The 22,821-nt window shown below is 48.1% G+C and overlaps 5 protein-coding genes across 5 annotated transcripts; 2 read left to right on the forward strand and 3 right to left on the reverse strand.

Annotated features, from left to right (window-relative positions):
- Positions 1–127: 127 nt before the first annotated feature.
- Positions 128–2,273, reverse strand: F5891DRAFT_975776 (uncharacterized protein; the record flags this gene model as incomplete). Its single annotated transcript, XM_041376563.1, has 10 exons — positions 128–322; positions 372–524; positions 583–789; positions 842–909; positions 964–1,504; positions 1,552–1,665; positions 1,716–1,820; positions 1,878–1,903; positions 2,121–2,149; positions 2,242–2,273. 10 exons carry the CDS (start codon positions 2,271–2,273, stop codon positions 128–130), a joined length of 1,470 nt encoding a protein of 489 aa, XP_041231153.1.
- Positions 2,274–3,066: 793 nt separating this feature from the next.
- Positions 3,067–3,663, forward strand: F5891DRAFT_1182645 (uncharacterized protein; the record flags this gene model as incomplete). Its single annotated transcript, XM_041366198.1, has 2 exons — positions 3,067–3,282; positions 3,334–3,663. 2 exons carry the CDS (start codon positions 3,067–3,069, stop codon positions 3,661–3,663), a joined length of 546 nt encoding a protein of 181 aa, XP_041231154.1.
- Positions 3,664–9,313: 5,650 nt separating this feature from the next.
- On the reverse strand, positions 9,314–10,297 carry F5891DRAFT_975777 (uncharacterized protein; the record flags this gene model as incomplete). Its single annotated transcript, XM_041376564.1, has 6 exons — positions 9,314–9,567; positions 9,626–9,673; positions 9,741–9,800; positions 9,869–9,979; positions 10,028–10,080; positions 10,146–10,297. 6 exons carry the CDS (start codon positions 10,295–10,297, stop codon positions 9,314–9,316), a joined length of 678 nt encoding a protein of 225 aa, XP_041231155.1.
- A 5,342-nt stretch (positions 10,298–15,639) lies between these two features.
- Positions 15,640–17,084, forward strand: F5891DRAFT_943412 (uncharacterized protein; the record flags this gene model as incomplete). Its single annotated transcript, XM_041374479.1, has 8 exons — positions 15,640–15,719; positions 15,771–15,914; positions 15,967–16,075; positions 16,138–16,331; positions 16,389–16,521; positions 16,582–16,710; positions 16,764–16,909; positions 16,955–17,084. The coding sequence occupies 8 exons, from the start codon at positions 15,640–15,642 to the stop codon at positions 17,082–17,084; spliced, it is 1,065 nt and encodes a 354-aa protein (XP_041231156.1).
- Positions 17,085–21,936: 4,852 nt separating this feature from the next.
- Positions 21,937–22,645, reverse strand: F5891DRAFT_943293 (uncharacterized protein; the record flags this gene model as incomplete). Its single annotated transcript, XM_041374472.1, has 4 exons — positions 21,937–22,166; positions 22,222–22,312; positions 22,359–22,495; positions 22,552–22,645. Coding segments are annotated over 4 exons (552 nt in total), but the record flags the coding sequence as incomplete, so codon positions are not given.
- Between the last annotated feature and the right edge of the window lie 176 nt (positions 22,646–22,821).

Here is a 22,821-nt window from a genome sequence, read left to right on the forward strand (position 1 = left end):
CTGAAACCTTCACACGGCAGGTGCACTGGTGGAGAATCGTGCTCCCCGGCTTTCATGTGACAACCTCAGTACTGATACCCTGCGCACACGGGACCAGTGAGTCAGCGAAAAACTTGATAAAATTCACTCAACAGGTCCTGTTCCCAGCCACGTCTCCATGACGCGTATTGATCCACCGATTCAGTGCAACAGCTGCATCACTGGTGCCCTCACGGGCCCTCCTGAGGAGAACCAACTGGTGGCATGCCTCCCTTTCCAAAATGGGAAGAAGATATTTTGTGAATTTCATGTCCAGGAAATACCGCCTGAACCGTATCACGTACTACATAAGAGGATGAGACTCAAAACACAAAATCGGAGGCATTACGTACCATGGCGCACACTAGTGCGATAGAGTGCTCCGGAAGGCTTTCATACTGATGAGGGAATAGTTCCAGCAGGGACCGGTTGGATTTGTGCTGATGAACCACCTTCAAGATCCGATATGCCAGTAAGATTAGAATTGTCTTGCGTCGATATAGATTCTGTGGGGTGCGAGATTAGCGATATTAGACATCAATTCTGACAAGAAAATAACACTACCCCGTCCGGAGATCTGGTGAATTCTAATGAGGTTACGGTGCCGTTCCAAGCTGTTAAGCCAGTGATGCTAGTGATGTAGGGAATGATCTCATGGGGACGCTTGGTATTCAAGGCAAAACCATCCAATCGAAGTTTTTTCTTGCAGTTGACGAGAGGGTGCGAGTTGTCCTTCAAGGCCTTCTTGAATCTGTCGTACTCCGAGGATACCTATATTAGGTCTGTATCAGAACATTTGAATACAGCTAGATTCAAGACGCACTATTTTGATTGCGTCCCGACTGTATAGATTTAAATCTTTGGTCTTTTGGGTTATGCAGCATCGAAAACCTGCCAGCACAAGGTAAGCCGATCCGGGTAGACATCAATAGTATTCTTTCCTACCTGACTCCGCTGGTTGACCGGCACTGTTTGCCACGGTCAACATTTCTTCGATAGCCTGAGTGCAATACGCGGCGAATGAATCCATGTCCATGCCACAAATGGTGAGATAATTCTTAGCCAGAGCCTTGGCATCCTGTATGCATACATGTGCAAAAGGAAAGTGAGCCGCGAGGAAGTCGCAATCATAAATGATCCCAGCCTTAAAATCGGCTGGGGTGCATAACACATAACGCTGCAAGCTTGAGGCTCCAGGCAAACTTTGACCGCTAGCAGTGACGTTGAAAAGTGGTGTCAGAAGGAATGTGGTGAACATGGAACCTGGACCATTTGACGACGGGACACCTTCGTCATCAGGAACTTGGGAAAGTAGCTCCACCCCAGAAGAGACTGGAGATGTAGTGCCACCTACGGCAGGAACTGAGGAGGTGTCGATCCAATCGTTGAATGCGGATAAGAAGTCGCTGTCTTCAAACGAAGCGCCGTCAAACGAAGGACCATCTGATCGGAAAAGGGATCCTTCTGTCTCAGCCTCTGCAACCTTCTGTCAAGATGTTAGTTTGCCTGCTACACATTAGATGATGTACGTACCTGTAATACAGGCCTTGTAACGAGGTCACGATCAGTATACATGCAGACCCTTATCCAGCCAGTCGGGATAATAAATTGAGTTAGTCCCTCTGATTGTTCACCTTGACGAAGTTCCTGCACCAGAAGAATTTAGTGGTCTTGTAGATCGTTCGGATGTAACTTACCATGTAAACGGATTCGTAAATGGCCTCTGAGCCCAACGTCTGCGCATATGATACGGGCAATACGTAGGCGACTTTTAGGAACGTGCCAGAGTCGACAGTAAATTGCTAGAATAAAATATGATCAAAGACAGGCTCGAAACATGTCAAAAACTGAAAACTCACGAAGCAACTAACCCAGTCAAGTATGACTGGACCGTGTGTAGTCGTTGCAGGATTGTATATATATCCAACACGAAATGACATTCTCGAAGGATAGCTGTGGGGTAAATTCTGAGTCAACTAAGGACAGACGACTCGGATGAGCGAGTGGGGGTTGGCCATTTTTAACACATCGCATTATTAAGAAATTTTCGCCTATATTTCTCATTTCAGTTTATCGATGGCTTATCATCAAGACCGTCTTACCTCGATGAGCCTGAGATCTTAGGTCTGTTCTACTATGATGTAAACACTGCGAGTTAGATTCTAGAACTTAGGAGTTAGAGCGTTACCTATTACTATTGAATTGCATTAAGTAAGCACTTACAACTGAGTGACGACTCCCGTTTTGGAGTACATGTTCGCTGACTAATTCAACGCTGCAGCTGCCCGGTTTCTGTCGATTCATGTTCGCGGACTTATTTAATTTACTGGCAGGTAGCGCATTCATGTTCGCGGACGCATTTAATTTGGCGAGATCATGTTCGTGAAGTCCGCATACTTATCTTTGCAGAAGCACAAGTCCTGTGTAACATGAGGGAATCATGTGGTCCATATCACCTACCGGTCACTGCAGGACACCGTGCACCTCGTTCTTTACTTGTCGTTCATTTGGTTTCAAAAATCGCATCAATGTGAGGTTATCGTAGGGATAAACCCGTTACTCATATTTGGTCCCGCTGCTAGACAACACCCGCAGACAACAGTAACACGTTGATCAGTTCCTGGGAAACGGCTTCAGCAATTTGAAGGTTCGGGGTGTTATCATGATGTATTAGAAGGTCGGTACCAAAGCGAAAATTTTCAGTTCAGACAAATTCGGTTCAGTGGCCGCGAGACTGACTCAAATTGAGTCGCTTCTCCACTAGTATTAGTAAGGATTGGTTCGTGCTCAAATAACAACTGAGTCGGCGGCTCCTGATCGCTGTTCAAGATGTAATCGCGTTTGCGACTTTCAGTAATTTCCTTTTTTTTGAAAAAAGGAAAACAAAACCAGTACCCCCAGGGGTGCACGAAGTCCCACTACCTAATATGGCAGCGTGATAGTTTGAAGTAGTGCGTGTCATCTGGTGGAAAGATCCGTCAACTTCCCAAGTACTTTGAACTTGAAGGATAAGAGGAGACAAAACTCACCGAACGGCTTTCATCGACAATGACCTCCACAATCAATCCTTCTCCTATACCTCTCTCCCCCATGAGACATGAGTATCCAGGCGCCTCATGCGCTAATTTGTCAGCCTCGAACCTGGTACTCGGCCATGAAAAGACCAACTTTTTGGCCTGGCGTAACAATGTCTCACAACAGCCTCAAGAGGCATACCCTTCTCCACCCACATCCCATGAAGCGGTTTTGCAAGAGCTGCCACCCGTGAGCGATAATTCTGCATATCGTTGTGCGATAAGTAATGAAGATTGATAGATGGACACCTTGTGTCTTCCCCCATTCTGGGAGACACGCTATGATAGCGATATCACTATTCGCCTTATCAGTGCGAGACAATCAGAGCGTCGGGCAGAGTCTCGACTTATCCGAAGTCGCCTACGCCGTGTGATGATCGAACAAGAGCTCTATAGTAGTATGGATAAGCGTACTGCTCAGAGGCTTCACAAAGCTAACATCAGCCTTGGTATTGCTCGCGGTGTAGAGACTCGTGCATCTCATAGTGTGATATGGCGCTTTACACTAGGGAGTATACAGCACCAACTCGCAGCATCACTCTGTGTACCATCCACAGTGATTCCTATATGACGCGCAGCTTTCCCGCGCAACGCGCGCCATGCGCGCACCATTCCCGCGCTTCACGATGTATACGCACGCGCGCGTTCCCGCGCTTGCGCGCCCTATAGCGCCAGCCATCCAGATGCATCCATCCACTGTCCACCAAGCTCCCTAGTGCGTATATTTCCATTTCCTTTATTAGCATAGTTCCACCTTTATTTTTATCATAGTTTCTCACTCATATATATTTTTACATACCTACTCGGTAGCGCTTCGGCTCCGCATGAGCGCGCTTAGGCGCGCTATATAAGCGCCAGCAGTACATACTATTATTTACCTTACTTTTCACCCAACTTTACCTAGTACTTACTACTTAGAAAGTCGCAGTAGAAATCTATTCATTAGCACAACACATCTCACATCCTTTATCTTGCTTATATCTTCACATAAGTTTAGTCTCTCTTATTTCCGCTTACACACGCGCGCTTTCCCGCGCTTCGCGCTAATACGCGCGCGCGTTCCTGCGCCTTCGTACCTTGCGCGCACCTGCGCTTTCTCGCGCTTCGCTGAAGCGCGTACCTCTAGATCTCCGCTGCACCTGCTTCCCCTTTAGGGTCGAATGCACTTGCCATCTCAAGTATCGCAGACTAGGCAACGCACGACCTACAACTTTTTAGATACAGTCAGGAGCATTTCTTTGTTCCTCTCAGTATTGTTGTTTCTACAACTGGAGCCCACCGCGAGGGGAGCAGTCAGCAAGATCTAGTTCCGCGCATTTCGCGCATACAGGTCAATATCTTTGCATTTCAAAAGCTAATCATTTTCTAGTCACGCATTCTCGCGCCTTGCGCGCGCGCAATATTCCCACGCCTGTGCGCCTCGCGCGCGCACCTTTCTCGCACTTCACACTATTTAACGCATAAAGGTCAATCTCTTTGCATATTCAAAAGCTAACCAATTTCTAGTCACGCATTCTCGCGCTTTCCCACCCCTGTGCGCCTTGCGCGCGCACCTTTCACGCACTTCAATGCCCTTCAGAATGCCCATCCGCGGCACAGCAAACGCGCCCAAGTTTGATGGCACTACAGACAACCTTGCCGAGTTTATTGACACCTATGAGCAGCTCGCTGATGATGCAGGACTCCAAGGACTCGACCGCATCAAAGGTATTATCCGCTACCTTGAGCGCGACGATCGAGAACTATGGGGCGGAATGCCTGAGGCGCAAGTAAGCGATTACGACGCCTTCTTAGACGAGGTAAAGGTAATGTATCCTGGATGGGATGGTAAAAGACGCTATGCGCTCGCGGACTTGCGCGCCATCGCGCGCGAATACGCTAACAAACCAATGCCCTCTTGCACAGAATTAAGCAATTACCTGCGCGCATTCAGGAAGATTATGCAGCCACTCATGGACGAAGACCGTATTGGAAAGGCCGAACGCGACCACTTATTCATGGAAGGAATCCCTAGCGATGCTCAGGCGCAAATCCGCTTGCGCCTTATGATCAAGTTCCCTGACCACCACCCATACGACCCATACCCATTCATGGACGTCTTCGCAGCTGCGCAGTTCCTATTACCTGTGCGCGCTTTTCCCGCGCCAAGCGCGCCAGTTAGCGCGCCCATAGTAGCACCAATTGCCACCTTAGTCACAGCAACTGTGCCAGTGCAAGCTAAAGTGGCTAAGTACAAAGATCAATACCACGCGAGTCGCGCAACGCAGGATACGACCATTAGCGCTAACGCAACAGCTGGACTCTTCTATTGCGCACCCTCAGAAGCTGTACTTGACAAAAGGCCACCAGTTCCTATTCACGCGCCTCACGCGCGCACCTTTCCCACGCCTTCGCGCGAATCACGCGCACCTCAACCATTAACTGCACCAGCATGCAAAGCCATACCAGAATGCACCACTTTAGATCACGAACTCGAGCGCGCGCTTGCTAAGCGCAACCAGAAGCACACCGCAGGTGCCTCTTCACCTTCACCATCAGCATCATCTCCTTCGCAATCTCCATCATCACCAATCGCATCGCTAGTCAGGGATGACTCTAAACATCTATTGCACACTAACACGCCAGTTGAAACACGCGCGCCTATTGCTATCGCATCGCGCGTGTCTATCGCTATCGCATCGCACGCGCCTATTGCTATCACCTCGCCAGCAGTCAGGGATGACTCTAAACATCTATTGCACACTAATGCACCGCTAGAAACACGCTCGCCCCTCGCTATCGCATCGCTTAAGGAAGAAACCTCGCCAATCGCACCATCACCATCACTGCTCGCATCATTAGAGGTCAGGGATGACCCTAAACATCTATTGCACCTTAGCGCGCCTATAGAGGAGCCTCCTACCGCATCAGAGGCTCAAGTTGCACCTTGCATCAACCAGAGTTTGCCTCTGGTAACTCCAATTGTCACTAACGATTGCACGCATGTCGCGCTTTTTGCTTCCAGTGACTATCGCGCACCGGTAAAACATCCGTGCATCACGCTGCACAACCACCAAGCAGAGCATGTCTCAGGCGACCCTGGCGCAACTCAGGCGCACCATATTGCGCCTGAGGACGCGCAATGCACGCGCCTAGAGGCATTGTATATTTTTCCTCATCTTGTTTCGCGTTTTCTGTCTCTTTCATGTTTAAAGCTCTTAAGGAGCTATATGATGCTTCCAATCACTGTAACTTCATCTTTGCACCACCCCTTATTCACGCGCCATGATCACGCGCATCGCGCAATATGTGCGCGCGTTCCCGCGCCTCGCGCACTCATAATTTTAGCAGAGTTTTCACGCTACCGCATTTCTATCGCTTCTCCCCTTCTAAACCGCATTTCTATCATTCAACACAAAGTATATTTCAATCAGCCATCCAGGCGCGACTTAGGCGCGCGCCTGACACATACATATGCGCCTAACTCCCCTATCATCATCTTTAACTTTGCACTTCCCACATTTATTCACATTCTGCGCGCTTTTGCTTACCATGTCAATTTCATTCCTGCGCGCCTTGATGCGCACTATTCTCCTTCACCTATGCGCCTATTGCGCCTTGATATACCACCCTTACAGCCCATTGGCGCAACATTTGCGCCTAATTCTTCACTATACATGTCTCTCGCTAATGCATTTGCAGAGAAATGGCCGTTCCTCGCGTGTTCGGCCAATATAATTAAATTCGCGCGAAATCGCACCAAGGCGCGCACATCGCGCGCATCCTATCAGCTTGTAGGGCGCCCCTACACCCCTTGCAGCGCCTCCCATTGGCGCGCCTTCAACCTGCAGCGCGTTGTGCAGGAATTCATTCTGCCAGTTACAAGCCCCCCCAAGCGCGCCAGCCTCGCTCATTCCAACCCTACCTTGAGTAAAGCGTCAGCTCGCAAGAGACGCGAAGCGCGCTAGTCACGCGCACTCGCACGCGCTCAAGGAGGAGGATCAAGCGCCTCAGCCGCGCATCAAAGAACAACATATAACATTGTTGTTTCATAGGATATCATTCATTTTACCCTGGGTTTCGTCCAGCGCGCTTTCATTTTTGTTTCTCTCATTATAATGCCGTCCCAAGGACTAATAACTCACTGATATATATGCATATAGGGATTGCCTAGAAGAACATACAAGAAAACAACCTTAGATTGTGTCCGCCTAGCTCAATAGTATTATTTTCTCTTCGCATGCATGACGCGGCACCATGCTCTTTTTACCTTAGAACGCACGCATATGCGCGCAATATTCCCGCGCCCATGCGCCTCATGCGCGCGCGTGTGCGCTTCCCGCGCCTCGCTCATAGGAAGGTGTAGATGTCGACAGCCGCACGAAGAAGACGAGTCGGATAGGACATCCGCAAAGTTTACCATTTTTTCCTTCGCATTTTCACATATAGTTTTACTCACACTGTTCAAACCTTACCACCTAATATTTAGCGCGCCTAGCAGGACTTGGTTTGGACTTGGATTGGATCGCTCTTGGACCGCACCACTTCGCATCATATGCACAATACAACACACGCGACACTCACTCGCTTTCTTGCGCCTTGTGCGCGCGCGCTTTCCCGCGCTTCACGCTGTACATGCGCGTCTCGCTCATGCTTCGCGCGCCACATCCATATCACCCTTGCATCATCACCCCACACCCATGGCGCACTATTCACACCAGAGTCACCCTCGCAACCCACCATGCTACGCTTCATTCCCGCGCCTTCACGCATAGCGCGCGCACATTCTCGCGCCTCGCGCGTACCATATGCGCAACTTCCTGCGCTTCACGCACATCCACGCAATAATTCCTGCACTTGCGCATTCATCGCCCAATGACCCAAGCATCATACAGGCATTGCGCACACATACTATCACGCAAAATCCTCACCATGCGCGCGCTGAGTGGGGACACTCAGAATTTAAGTCCCTGGGAGATGTAGAGACTCGTGCATCTCATAGTGTGATATGGCGCTTTACACTAGGGAGTATACAGCACCAACTCGCAGCATCACTCTGTGTACCATCCACAGTGATTCCTATATGACGCGCAGCTTTCCCGCGCAACGCGCGCCATGCGCGCACCATTCCCGCGCTTCACGATGTATACGCACGCGCGCGTTCCCGCGCTTGCGCGCCCTATAGCGCCAGCCATCCAGATGCATCCATCCACTGTCCACCAAGCTCCCTAGTGCGTATATTTCCATTTCCTTTATTAGCATAGTTCCACCTTTATTTTTATCATAGTTTCTCACTCATATATATTTTTACATACCTACTCGGTAGCGCTTCGGCTCCGCATGAGCGCGCTTAGGCACGCTATATAAGCGCCAGCAGTACATACTATTATTTACCTTACTTTTCACCCAACTTTACCTAGTACTTACTACTTAGAAAGTCGCAGTAGAAATCTATTCATTAGCACAACACATCTCACATCCTTTATCTTGCTTATATCTTCACATAAGTTTAGTCTCTCTTATTTCCGCTTACACACGCGCGCTTTCCCGCGCTTCGCGCTAATACGCGCGCGCGTTCCTGCGCCTTCGTACCTTGCGCGCACCTGCGCTTTCTCGCGCTTCGCTGAAGCGCGTACCTCTAGATCTCCGCTGCACCTGCTTCCCCTTTAGGGTCGAATGCACTTGCCATCTCAAGTATCGCAGACTAGGCAACGCACGACCTACAACTTTTTAGATACAGTCAGGAGCATTTCTTTGTTCCTCTCAGTATTGTTGTTTCTACAGCGGTGTGCTTCGTTCGTCTGGCTTGACACCCGCGGGCAACACTTATGAGGGAGATAGTGACGCCTCGAGTGTGTTGCATGAGTCAGACCCAGAGTCAGACCTAGAGCCATCCTCTTGAGATCTTTTCGTTAGTGCTCCCATCACTGTACATACTACCAAGCGCTTATATATATACATATATATTACCAGGTACTGAATATATGTACATACTACATACATGTGTCGTATGGATTGCTCCTTTGTTCCCTTCTTGAAGTACTCAGTTTTTGACATATATTATTTGCAGTGACTGGACTCCTAGCACTTGTGCAGAGGGCGAGGTACAATGGTCGAATTTTTATGTAGTTCTTGACCAAGGTTTGTCTTCGACTCAGAATAACTTAAGCCAATCGTGCGGATATTGAAGGTGGATAATTGATGTACAAGATCATAGACACACTAACGTCGTGGTCTAGTTGCTAATCATCTTCTGTAGTTAGATCAATGATCTCGACCTCTCCCATCTCGACCTTTCCTAAACAAGTGTGCCGTTCAAATATCCGCCTAGTCATGATGAGTTCACAACCGTAACACCGTGTAAGAAAATGGCGGAATTCCTCTTCTGTGAGGCCGGGCCGAGAAAAGGAATCCAGTCTTAGAAGCCTGTCGAAGGTTTTGTGAGTTTCATCTTGTCGAAGCTGGCGCCTTTGCATGACGTCTACTAGTTTGATGTCTGTAAACAAATAGGTATCAATCAGTTATCCAAGAAAGTCTCTTTCCGGTGCGCTTACCATTCCCATCGAGAAAGGCGACTTCTCTCCATCTGGGTTGATCAGAGCCTGTGTTACAAGGCATGTTAGATTGATGACGTGACTGACCGCTGCCACCATGACAGAAATAGCTCACTTCGTTTTGGATAGCGTCTGATGGGTAACCCAGGTGAAATGTGCATCTGATCCATGAAAACTGCACGTAGAGTTGCAGTCGCATTGGTCCTTCAGATTGATCAACAAATTGTAGCTATGCAGACTTACCAACATAACCGCATTTGCTCAATGCGCAGCAGGCTAGGTACTCTCCTGCATTTTGTCCCCTTGTTAACATAACTATTGCCGCTTCACAGTGGCCGGGAGGATAGCAGTTATCTACGAATGCACATAGACAGTGTGGTCCTCGGAATTGATGAGAATTACGGTGCGCTACAAGTTCAGAAGGCACGACACGCCCTCCATCATCTTGAACTGGCCTGGATCGCAGAAACGTAGGTAAGACAGCGAGATACTAATGTTTGCGTCAGCCTTTAGCACTCACCAATACCATATGCACAGGGTTTCTCCGGTCTCATCTAGCTCAAGCACAGCATTTGTCCTGTTGCTGACTTGGGCTGCAAGCTTGGCTCGTTGACGTTCTCGATGAAGTCCATTGACTGCAGCTCTGACCCGACTTGTGCAATCGGGAGGCATCCGAGTACCCGGGTATGCTAACTTGAAAGGGTTCAACTTCAAGGGGTGCAATTGACCTGCCAGCAGTTCTCAGACTTTATACTGCGATTTCTGAGTGAGTCACAGTGCGCCCGCTTGCGCCAGCTTTTACTAAACTACGTAATTCTGCGCCTTTCATGTGCGCTGATTAGTAGTAGTTCTTGTCAGTTTCCTAATTGAAACTTTCAGAGAGTACGGAAGAGGCCATACCATTTATGTCAGTAACTTGAAGCTTTTCTGCCAGTAAGCGGCATCACGGTCCGAGTCGGTGAACTCATGTACACTAACTAGGTGCCGAAGTGACGGCAGATTTGACTGCAGTACTACTACTACTTAGTTTTACCGTGACCGCCGGTTTCAATAGTGTCTTCATGCCAGGTTCAGTCACAACCTAATCGCTCCCTGCTTTACCGCCGGTCACGACCATGGATGAATCATTTCCAACTGCCGCTGGTCTGGCGCAATATTCAACTAGTATTTGTACCTGTGGAAGAAGCTTTGCTCAACTAAACGCATATGCAAACCACCAGAGAACTTGTAAAAAGCGGAAGAAATACCTTTCAAATGCGCTAGCAAAGGCCAAGGATGTATGGACGACACGAAAAAGGCCATGTAGAGAAGTTGGACGTGGTGAACACCTTGGGTCTGTTGCTCCTGCAACACGGGTCCCAGATGCAGCAACTAGCATTGGCATAGTATCTCCAGCAGGAGAAGGCCAGGAGCCCCCACAGTTGGAGCGTTCTTTCGTCACATCAGAATTCAGTTCTGGGCATGCAACTTTCGAGGAATGCAAGGTGAATCTCGATATCAATAATGATTCGTGCTGTTGATGCTCAATCACTTCTTTAGGATGGGTCCAGTCTTTCAGAATCTTTGCATCATGCAGTCGATGACACGCTGTCACTTGCCGAGCGTCGTCCAAGACGCCTCAATCGTCGTCTTCCTGCACGGTTTCGAGACGTTCTTCCTCAGCCACCACCACCGCCTACAGCTGAGCCAGCCCCATCGCCAGCTGCAGATCCCCCTCTTGCTTTGGCTGCAAACACACTGCTGTCACGGTCACTTTCTTTCTTTCGCACACTTCCAAACTTATTCGGACTTTCACGTCAGTATTACGGTGCCTGTCTGCCGACCCACGACCCAGAAGCGGTCACAACTCTGGAACACCTCACTCTGACCCATTCAAACCATGAAAGTCAGGATCTCAGTATCCCTGCTCCTGCAACGCGGGGTGACTGTAGCAACGGCCCAGATGCCTTCTACCCATATCCCAACAAATCGTCATTTCTCCTCGGCGACTGGTTTTGGAACGGAGGCCTGCAGAAATCACAAAAAAGCTTCAGGGAACTATTGCGGATCATCGGCGATACTGAATTTCGACAGGAAGATGTACGTGCCACGCGCTGGAACTCGATCAATGATCAACTTGGATCTAATAAAGAAGAGGCAGAGGGATGGGTGCCTTTGGAAGGTGCGGGGTGGAAGAAGACCGCGATCAACATCAAGATACCCATTCATAATCGTTCGGATAATCCAGGCGTTCACGACTACCTTACAGCAGAATTACATCATCGATCACTCTTATCTGTCATCCAGGAAAAGCTTGCTAACGAAAGGCACGACGACCTGTTCCATTATCAGCCCTACGAATTGCTCTGGGATCGCGGAAAATCTGAGAGACCCACCCGCATCCATGGAGAACTGTATACCTCTGATGCCTTTATTCAGGCACACCGTGAACTCCAAGAGTCCCCACCTGAGCTTGGGTGTGATCGAGAGCGAGTGGTTCTTGCTCTCATGTTTTGGTCGGACTCGACCCATCTAGCCTCATTCGGCAATTCCAAACTTTGGCCGTGCTATATGTTCTTTGGGAATGAGTCTAAGTACCGAAGGTGTAAGCCTTCTTGCCGTCTATGTAGTCATGTGGCCTATTTCAACCATGTAGGTACCTACGTGCTTCCTAGTGCTTTCTTCATACTCACACATACTTGCGGTCAAGCTTCCAGATAGTTTCAAGGATTTTGCCGTTAAGCACTTCGGTGGAAAAGGTCCCAGTGCTGACTTTATGGCACATTGCCATCGCGAACTTTATCATGCACAATGGAAGGTCCTGCTAGACGACGAGTTTGTGGAAGCGTGCAAGCATGGAATTGTCATACGCTGTTGTGATGGGGTTGAGCGTCGTTTTTACCCTCAGATCTTTACTTATTCTGCCGACTATCCAGAAAAGTGAGTCAAGCTCCGTTACGGTACCTAGAGGGCCAATCAACTAAATTTACTACACATCTCGTTATCAGAGCGTTAATAGCTACGATACGGACTCTGGGCGGGTGCCCTTGCCCTCGATGCCTCATCCCGAAATCCCGCGTTCAAAATTTGGGCATGCGGCTGGACATGAAACAACGCCAAACCCTCTTACGCATAGACGACGATATCCGGCGAAGTGAAGTCTCCACCTCGCGTTCACTCATCTACGATAGTGGCTATGGCATCCGCAGCAATTGTGTTGAAAACCTACTGAAAGAGCACTCATTGGTGCCAACCTCTGTACGTTGAACTTATCGCTATTAAACTCTTTCGTGTATGACGGTCGATAACAACTACCTTTCAGAATGCATTTTCGGAGAGGCTCGGGTGCCTCGGCTTTAATCTGTTTGCTATGCTGGTTGTAGATCTCCTGCATGAGTTTGAGCTTGGGGTCTGGAAAGCCCTGTTTACCCACCTGATACGCATTCTCGGAGCTGCTCTCAAGGGCGATAGATTGGTACACGAGCTTGATCGTCGGTTAGTTTTGTCCAAGAAGGCTGACCTGCTCTGACTAATGGAGCCCTTAAGTTACAGACTCATCCCCACCTTCGGCCACGATACCATTCGAAAGTTTGCTTCAAATACATCTGAAATGAAGAAGATGGCTGCTCGCGACTTCGAAGATATTCTTCAGGTAAGGCTTCACGTTCTTTTTAACCGCACTCAACTTATACATAAGTATATAATCAGTGCGCTATCCCGGCCTTTGATGGCCTTCTCCCAGAGCCACACAACACCAGTATCTTAGTTCTGCTCACTACTTGTGCAAGCTGGCATGCCTTGGCAAAGCTGCGCATGCATACAGAGGAGACGCTCAATCTCCTGGATGCTGAAACGGTTACGCTGGGAAAGCAACTTCGCCATTTCCAGAAACATACCTGCGCAGCTTTCGATACTCGCGAACTAAAGCGGGAAGCAGAACGTCGACAACGCCAGCAGTTAAGGAGCCTGGCTGGAAACGGAGAGGCAACGGGGTCAAAGCCTCATACCGCTCGAAGACAAAAGACGTTCAATCTACAAACCTACAAGCTACACGCCCTGGGTGACTATTCTACCTCCATACGCAACTTTGGTACAACCGACTCATATAGCACTGAACCAGTGAGTGAAGGCATTTTGATGGTATCCTCTGCCATGTAGATAATTTATTTCAAAATATAGGGAGAGCTAGAACACCGCACCTCCAAAGCAAGGTACCGTCGAACGGACCGAAAAGAGTTTGTGAAGCAGATAGCCAGGATTGAACGGCGCGAGGCTCGCATACTCAGCATCCGTGACAAGCAGTCGCCACAGGGTACGGTGATGGAGGAAGAAGTTGCTACATCGCCTGAGGCTCATTTCCATGTCGGGAAATCTCAAAACTATCCTGAGAACATTCCTCTGTTCCTTCAAAGGCACGCGGGGGACCCCGCTATCAAAGTAAGTACCACATACCTCTTATACAGCCCGGTGCTGATTCCGAGCAACCGTGATAGGGTTTTGTACCTAAGCTTCAGCATTTTCTCCTTACTAAGATCCAGGACTCGATCACCAGAGAGGGTAGCCTTTTGTATACTGACGGTCCCACTCCAGCTGCAATCCCAGGAGCTACCCCAGTGTGCTCGGACTGGGAGGGACGTGTTTTTATCAAGGCCGATCGCATGTATAGGCACAACTTGATGCGCCTCAACTACACTACATATGACGTTCGCCGAGCGCAGGATGTCATCAATCCATCGACATCTCATTGTAATGTCATGCTCCTCGACCAAGCTAGCGAGGGCTCAACTACCGGTGAAAGTCATCCTTATATCTATGCTCGTGTACTCGGCATATATCATGTCAATGCCACTTATATTGGCCCTGGGATGGTTAACTATCACTCACATCGAATTGACTTTCTGTGGGTGCGCTGGTATCAATACCTTGGCAAACACTCCCAGGCCGACCGGCAAGCACCTTTAGATCGTGTTTGCTTCCCGCCTATGGCAGAGCAAGACTCATTTGGGTTTGTGGACCCTGATGACGTTCTTAGGTGCTGCCATGTCATTCCACACTTCGAGCAAGGCTTGCAGCACTTGGATGGTAGGGGTATCTCCCACTGTGCTCAGGATAAGTTGGACTGGAAATTCTACTATATAAATCGGTGCATCAATTGTGACTACTGATGGAGTTGCGCTGACTTTATGACCTAGTTTTGTAGACCGGGACTCATTCATGCGGTATCAATGGGGGCTGGGAGTTGGGCATACCTATGCTCATGGTGCCGGCGGTCAAGAAGAAGATAATGCGGTTGCTGTAGAGTGTTTTGAGGACTTTGAAGAAGATGCGTTGAGCAGTGGCCAAGACGGTTGCACTGCCTCTAACTCGGACCCAGGTGGTGAAGCTTCTGACTCGGACTGGGGGTCTGCTTCAGATGACTCCAACTCAGAAGAGCGTGACACTGATAGTGATTCGGACCAGTATGATACCCTTGACTACGAAAACTAGTAGGTCAGTTGGCACAAATGCATGTCTCTGGTACACTACTTCATGTTTTGGCGGTTGGCTGCATTCTCCATTCTGGTGTGGGTGTGCCTTTGAAGTCACGGTAACTTCAACCCTGCAGACGCTCCAGTAAGTACTCAAGCAGTGGCCATATCGCAGTGCAAGGCGTTGGTCCGAGTTAGCGATCTCAGGGACTCGGATTATCCTTATAGCCATTTCTAAATCCTTCCCAGGTCCAATAAGCCTGAGGTCGGGCAGGTTCAACCGCCACGGCTACTATCAATTCAAGTTGGAACGTTCGTAAGTCACGTCACATTCACCACTGCGTCACATTCACCACCGCATCACATTCACCACCGTGTCACAATTCACCGTCTGACAGTCTAATACGGCTTACTAACGAGTTCGCCATACTTGAATTCCCAAAACAGAGGTTCAAGTCACTCAAATTGCACCGAACGTGACCATAGCGGACTCGCGTTTAAAATCGACTGCCCTCCGAATGGGAACTGTCAGTATTTCTTGTCCTGCCTCCAACCATTGCACCTGTTATGACCGAAGATCAACAGTCCTGCGGCCAACGTCGCAAACAACCTGTTGATGCCCTTCAACTCGGTCCTAGGAAAAGGCCGTGAGTGACTTCGGATAGCCATTGCTGCTGACCATTGCAATCATTATACAGGAGTGCAGCTGATCCATTGGTACACTATGGTCGTCATTTCGGACGAACAGTACACGCTCTTTGCAACTTCCAAGCCCTCCTCACAAATGGAATTTTACGAATGGGAGAATTGGCCGAGACTCCAGAAGAAAACTTTACCGCTGAGTATATCACTTTTTTATAGAGTTACGTGTTACATATTTAATCACATGTACAGGGAACGGCGCGAGCATCGTATTTTTCAAGAGCTCCTCAAGTCTGTGGCAGGCCTGGAAGAGCGCTTGATGCAAGGCGGAGATGATGAGGTTGATGTCATTGCAGAGCTGGTAAGTACTATTTCGTTTTCCTATGTCTTCAAAGTTAACTCTGTATCTCACATCCCCATCAGCTCACCAAGGGCGCCTCTGGAGCAAGGGGTGATGACACCAAAAGCCTCAAAGGCAGTGTGCTTGATTGGATTACCCCCAAGGGACAGAATCTGGTTCCTCCTCTCGCTCGAAACATGAAAATTGACCGCGGTTTTCATCATGAACGGACGGGTGCGTTACTCTGTCCTGCTGGCCTGGACTGGTCTCACTCAGAGTAGGTGGTATCTTACTACTTGTCTGTTTACTTGGCATCCATACTGATGGCACGCAGGACAAAAGCTAAGCTACAAAGTGGCGAGATTATCGTAACGGGAGACCAGTGGCCGCTGTTCTTGTATGCTGACTACCATTATGATTCCGAGGATCCGTGGAATGGCCTGTTTCGAAGCGCTTTGTTGGTCTGCGTAAGATATAAGCTCTGTATCACTGAGTCCGAAATTCTCTGCGCTGAGCTCTACCTACAGGCATATAAACATGTATTCACGTCCCCCAGCTCTGTAGACAGAGAGCCAAAGGCAACTCGCTCAGGCAATGCTCGTATTCATGGGATGACCCGAATTACTCTGCCCTCCATCGCATACATTGCAACTCAGGTGTGTCTACACTTCAACTCTGTACATTTCTACTCAGTGAACTTTCTTTCCAGGTCCGATTCTCCCTCACATCATCACCTGTTTTCTCGCGTACCGACACAGTCACAGACTCCGAAAGGTTTTACAACTCCATCTTGGATATTTTCGAAGACCCGGATGAAAAACAAGAGGTAGATGATCTTGCTGTATGGTGGAACAGGTGATGGATACCTTTTTCCGCTTTGCTTATCCTCATGTGTTATAGGCAAATCTTCCCTTCATACTCGACCGCTCAACGTCCTCTGGTCAAGAATAGTGTGCTGGCGAGGATTCGGGAGAAGCGAGCGCAAATAAAAGAGGCTTCGGTCACTGATGGTGGTAGTGGCAATGCGTAGTATACAGTTAGCACAAGTTAGTCGATTATACTCACCAAAGAATTTATATTCAATGATCCAAACCTTGTGTGTGAGTATCTTGCGACGCCAAGATTATACCTAGCCTTCGGACTAAAACTCAGTGATAATATCAGCTCATTTTTGTATGTTTTACCTACGGTGACAATCAAGCTGGTCATGTTACAATGATTGACTACACGGTCTGCCTTTCTAGCATACATCATTGTGATATTCTTGCTCCAATAGTACCCAGCTATTACTTTACTGGTCACAAGTCCAACAAGTTCGTTTGTAGCCGATACTTGTAAGAATGATACCCATTGGACACACCTTTATGAGAGGTGTCTTTCTGATATTCATTTGTGCCTTTCATAAAAGCAGGCATCCATTATATACTTAGACACTAAAAGTTGATAGAGCATCATGATTGTGACACTTGTCATGCAGATAGCACTCCCGTGCAATCCCTGCCATCATGGTGATGCTTGTGAGCTCTGTCAGGGCAAGCGTCCATTATAATCGAAGATACTAAAAGTTGACGGAGCATCATGATTGTAACACTTAACTTTCTTGCCATGCAGATACTCCTGCATAATCCCTGCCATTATGGTGATATTTGTGAGTTCTGTCAGGGCAAGCATCCATTATAATTTAAGGGACTATGGCTAATAAATGGTCACAATTACAAGGCTAGGTATATGTTGGCAATTCAATCTATTAATGCCTCATCCTTACATAGATGGCGAGTCCTACCTTGTCTATCCTACCATGTAAGGCTTCACAATGTGACTTATCATTATTGTACTTATTATAGCGATTTTGCTTATTATAATTTTTTGTATACCAATATAATTTCGTGGTTGGATGTCTGATGGAGCTCAATTGAGGTTTCAACTTGAACACCACTCGCTAGCCAATGTACGTTGCTAGAAGAAGCCACCGTGAGCTGAGTTGCTCATCAATCATCCCCTTCCATACTTGCACTGCCCTTCCTCTAGTGCCAGCCAGCCAGGACTTGGCACAACTAGCGGATTTATAGTTCAACAACCATTGATTTCACCGCTCAAGCGTGTCGCTAGCTACATACTAGCTTGCAGTCCTTAACTCCTTCGCAGCAACGGTGACCCACTCTCCCTGCTTTGAGCCTCCCCTCGAATCGAAGCGACACGTACGATTCCGGCTGTGTGCTGGCCACCCTCAGGCGCCGCACTGCCAATTTTTGGCTACGCTTTAAGCTTCAGGTTAAGTACGTCCGACACAGGGTCTTCGAGGTAAATTTGATTCTTGAAAAAGGACAATTATAGGGCGATATGATAGTGACCTTGTGTCACAAGGTGATGCAATCTCATGGCGATTCTATTATGATGCATGATGCTCAACGCATTGTCAAATTCAACGCAGTAAATGTTCTCAACATCTAAAAGTAGCCCCACTTTGCTCAACAATAGTGAATACCTTCCAGTTCTCCCTAACTTTAGCATTGCGTCTCCAAGTTCCCAAGGCGGATCTATTGTTTGACTGCATTGGTATGTTACTAAAAATATATTGTTTTTAACTGCATGAATACTTACTAAAACATTCCTGGTGCTCGAAGCGCTACTTGTCGTCGTCATAGCTAATAGGGAAGTAGACTCCAAGAGTGTCGTCCTCAGCTAAATAGGTGTGTCAGCATTGTGGTGTCAAGTGACGGTCATGAATACTTACAGCGCTTCTTGTCATCATCGTAGCTAATCGGGAAGTAGACACCGAGGGTGTCGTCCTCAGCTAAATAGGTGTGTCAGCATTGTGGTGTTAACTGACGGCCATGAATACTTGCAGCGCTTCTTGTCGTCGTCGTAGCTAATAGGGAAGTAGACACCGAGAGTGTCGTCCTCAGCTAAATAGGTGTGTCAGCATTGTGGTGTCAAGTGACGGTCATGGATACTTGCAGCGCTTCTTGTCGTCGTCATAGCTAATCGGGAAGTAGACACCGAGAGTGTCGTCCTCAGCTAAATAGGTGTGTCAGCATTGTGGTGTTAATTGACGCCATGGATACTTGCAGCGCTTCTTGTCATCATCGTAGCTAATTGGGAAGTAGACACCGAGGGTGTCATCCTCAGCTAAATAAGTGTGTCAGCATTGCGGTGTTAACTGACGGTCATCAATACTTGCAGCGCTTCTTGTCGTCGTCGTAGCTAATAGGGAAGTAGACACCGAGAGTGTCGTCCTCCGCTAAATAGGTGTGTCAGCATTGCGGTGTTAACTGACGGCCATGAATACTTGCAGCGCTTCTTGTCATCATCGTAGCTAATTGGGAAGTAGACCCCGAGGGTGTCGTCCTCAGCTAAATAGGTGTGTCAGCATTGTGGTGTCAAGTGACGGTCATGAATACTTGCAGCGCTTCTTGTCGTCGTCGTAGCTAATTGGGAAGTAGACCCCGAGGGTGTCGTCCTCAGCTAAACAGGTGTGTCAGCATTGTGGTGTTAACTGACGGTCATGAATACTTACAGCGCTTCTTGTCATCATCGTAGCTAATCGGGAAGTAGACCCCGAGGGTGTCATCCTCAGCTAAAATAAGTGTGTCAGCATTGTGGTGTTAACTGACGGCCATGAATACTTGCAGCGCTTCTTGTCATCGTCGTAGCTAATCGGGAAGTAGACACCGAGAGTGTCGTCCTCAGCTAAATAGGTATGTCAGCATCGTGGTATTAACTGACGGTCATCAATACTTGCAGCGCTTCTTGTTATTCGGGAAGTATACGCCACGGGCCTCATCCTCGCGCTTTGCTACGGCTGCATGTTATGTTAATAACTATGATACTACTGATGTCACGAATACTTGCAGGATTGTCCCGCAATCCCTGACATGGGGTATGCGACCGCAAGAGCCACCATGGAGGCCAGTGCATTGAGCAGGAGAGAACGCTGCATGTTTGAAGTTGAGAAGAGTAAAGTTTAGAGCTTCGTTAGTGCATACCTCTCAATCTAGGGGCCTTCTTATACCTTGTCGTAGGTTCGCTTATCCAGTCGGACCTTGCTATAATACTACGTGGCACCATATTCAATCAATTTATCAGGATGCATCCTGCCCTTCGATTGTTGATTAAATTGGTATCAGTGTAGAAGTCAACACATGACGTGCTTTGTGACACTTATGGAGCTACACACGAGCTAGATGGATCGAAACTGCAATCAGCCAGAAAGATAGATAGGGAACATTATGCACAACTTGCTCGCCGTTGTTAGCACCCCTGGGGTGTAGGTGGGATTTATCGCTAATTCACATAATTTTGCGAGCCATGGTGTTGCCATCAGGTTCCGGCGCAATGAACGTGTTACAAGCAGCAGTAACTGGTATCATTAAATTATACCAAGGGCCGAATTAGCAAGACTTGTAATTCATAATAATATTGAGCGGCTCAGCGTACTAGGTCACTCCGAGTCGTCTGTCGTTTGTGCAGTACGAATGTTCAAGGCAGTCATATAGTATAGCCCGCACAGGACCTCAGGCTGGCCTACTGGCACGTTCCCGAGCTGCCAATGATAACTGTATATTAAATCAAAAACTCTGAAAATGGGTTTCTGTTGTGAACAATTTGTATTTCAATCAATGAAACATACGCTGCCTCGGGCCAGTGGGTTGCCAACCCATGACTTGTCAATGACGACTGAAACTATATAGAGTGCCGTCTCACGGGTAATCTGGTGAGTGACACAGTCTTTGGGGCTTTGGATCTTGACGCGAACGTGTCACACGTAGATACTTGATCACGCATGCAACGCACGCCGCGTCGCCGCCTCAAATCTTGGATCATCATACTTTCTCGATATGAAATAGGGTGTCAGCTGCCTGGGAACAGAGTGCTATTGGTGCTCCACTCCAGCTCGCCACGTGGAGATATTAGTTGCTTTCATACCGAAGCAGTGGACCCAGACTATCATATGGTTATAGCCTGTTTTGTGGGCCATGCCCTGTGGGTATACTTGCAACGTATACCTTTTCATATCCATAAAGAGATGATTGGCAAGTTTATGCTGAATCTGGGGACCCCTGTGTACCTGAAGTCACAAATGCCCTCTCTCACCAGTCCGCCATTCCTTTACTAGGCGCGAAGTTAGGAGTAATAGCCTATGGTAGCCTGAGCGCAAGGTGTCTGAGCGCTCGTCTACTTACGTGGAGTGTTGTTACAGGGTACCGTGTGAATATTTTTGGGAAGAACGTATTAGTGGTTGTTAGACTGTTATTCTGACTCTGTGGGTGAGCGAGATTCGGACCGCGTAGGAGAATGCTGGCGATGATGGTAATTGCGGTCACATCATGATGCATGATAGTCTAACGAAAACCTTTCGATAGATGACGATGTATGACAAAAAATATCTTATTCTCACCGGTTCTCTGATTGCCGCCGAACCTGCAAAACACACCCGACGGTCGCGTCAGCATAACAATACTCTCTATAGGCACTCGCCAGCGTGTTACTCCATTGGTTATGCATTAAACGAATGGCTCTGTTTATCCGTACTCTAATATGATGAAGCCGTATCATATTGAACGTTCGAACGGGGATATTTTACAAGGGAATAGTACAGCTAAATATCAATGCATACCTTTTTTTGTATCCGATTTTGGTCCATTGAGAGTGAAACTCTGTGCGGGACATTACTATCTAGCCTCAGGACCCTGCATCCCCTATGTCAGACTAGCTTTGGGCTGCATCAGCGGACACAAATATTCTTCACACCCGTTGTCAACAGAGTGAGTTCCTTGTGCGACAGTTTATAAGTACTATGCAACTCAGTTCTATACGTCTTTATAATCACATTCGTGATGTAATGTCATGCCCTCTGGATCATCTATGGGTCGAGAATACAATTAAGGGGGCAAAGGAAGGTCAACATTGTCCTCTTGGCGGACCATCTGGGATTGAGGGACATAAATACGATGATCATCCACCCAATCCAAGATCTTCTCGAGGTCTCTACATTGATGAGGGATGTTGAAGTTTGGGTAAGGGACATCGAGTCCCTCGACCCAATCGTAAGTAACCATTGTTACATCAGAGTGGCACATTATGACCTGTCTGAGCATTTCGACGCAGTGATCTGATGCACAACATTAGCAGGCAGGATGCAGGAAGGGAGGTAACAGTATGCTAACCAAGATGGATGCGCCATCTGTCAGGGGATTCGACAAAGTCAGAATCAGTTGCTGTGTAATAGTCACCCCAAGTGGATTGGCGAATCATGTTCTATAAGAGGTAAGTAAAGATCGAGCAGCCTTTTGTTACGACTGACTATGCAATGAAGCTGGTGAATGACCTCCACTGTCGCCAAATAATCCCCACCATACTCTTTCGGATACCTAGCCATGAATGGGGCAGGTTCCTCCCCTATTTTGAGTAGCTCTTCGAGCGTAATAGACATTAGCCGCCCTGAAAAGGTTGTCAATCAGTAATCACCTCGATAGGAGTAAAGTACAATATGCAACCATCGGCAGTTACTTTGTTCCAAGCTGTTTCGAGATCTGGAGACGGACTGCCGCGATATGCCGAAGGACGATCCCAACTTCCGTTGAATCTCACAATGCCTTTGGATTCAATGGCCTCGTTGACTGGAGCTGTGATGGGTCAGGAAGGTATTTCTGTCATACCGTCTGTCCACCTACAGAACAAGAGTATGTCATCCTTCGAAGGTGCCCATGCCCATAGCGTGAAGAAGAGTAGCGTTATGGATACCAGCACCCCATGTATAAGCCACA

Source organism: Suillus fuscotomentosus (assembly GCF_016647785.1).
Source record: "Suillus fuscotomentosus strain FC203 chromosome Unknown F5891scaffold_6, whole genome shotgun sequence".
Lineage (NCBI taxonomy): Eukaryota > Fungi > Basidiomycota > Agaricomycetes > Boletales > Suillaceae > Suillus > Suillus fuscotomentosus.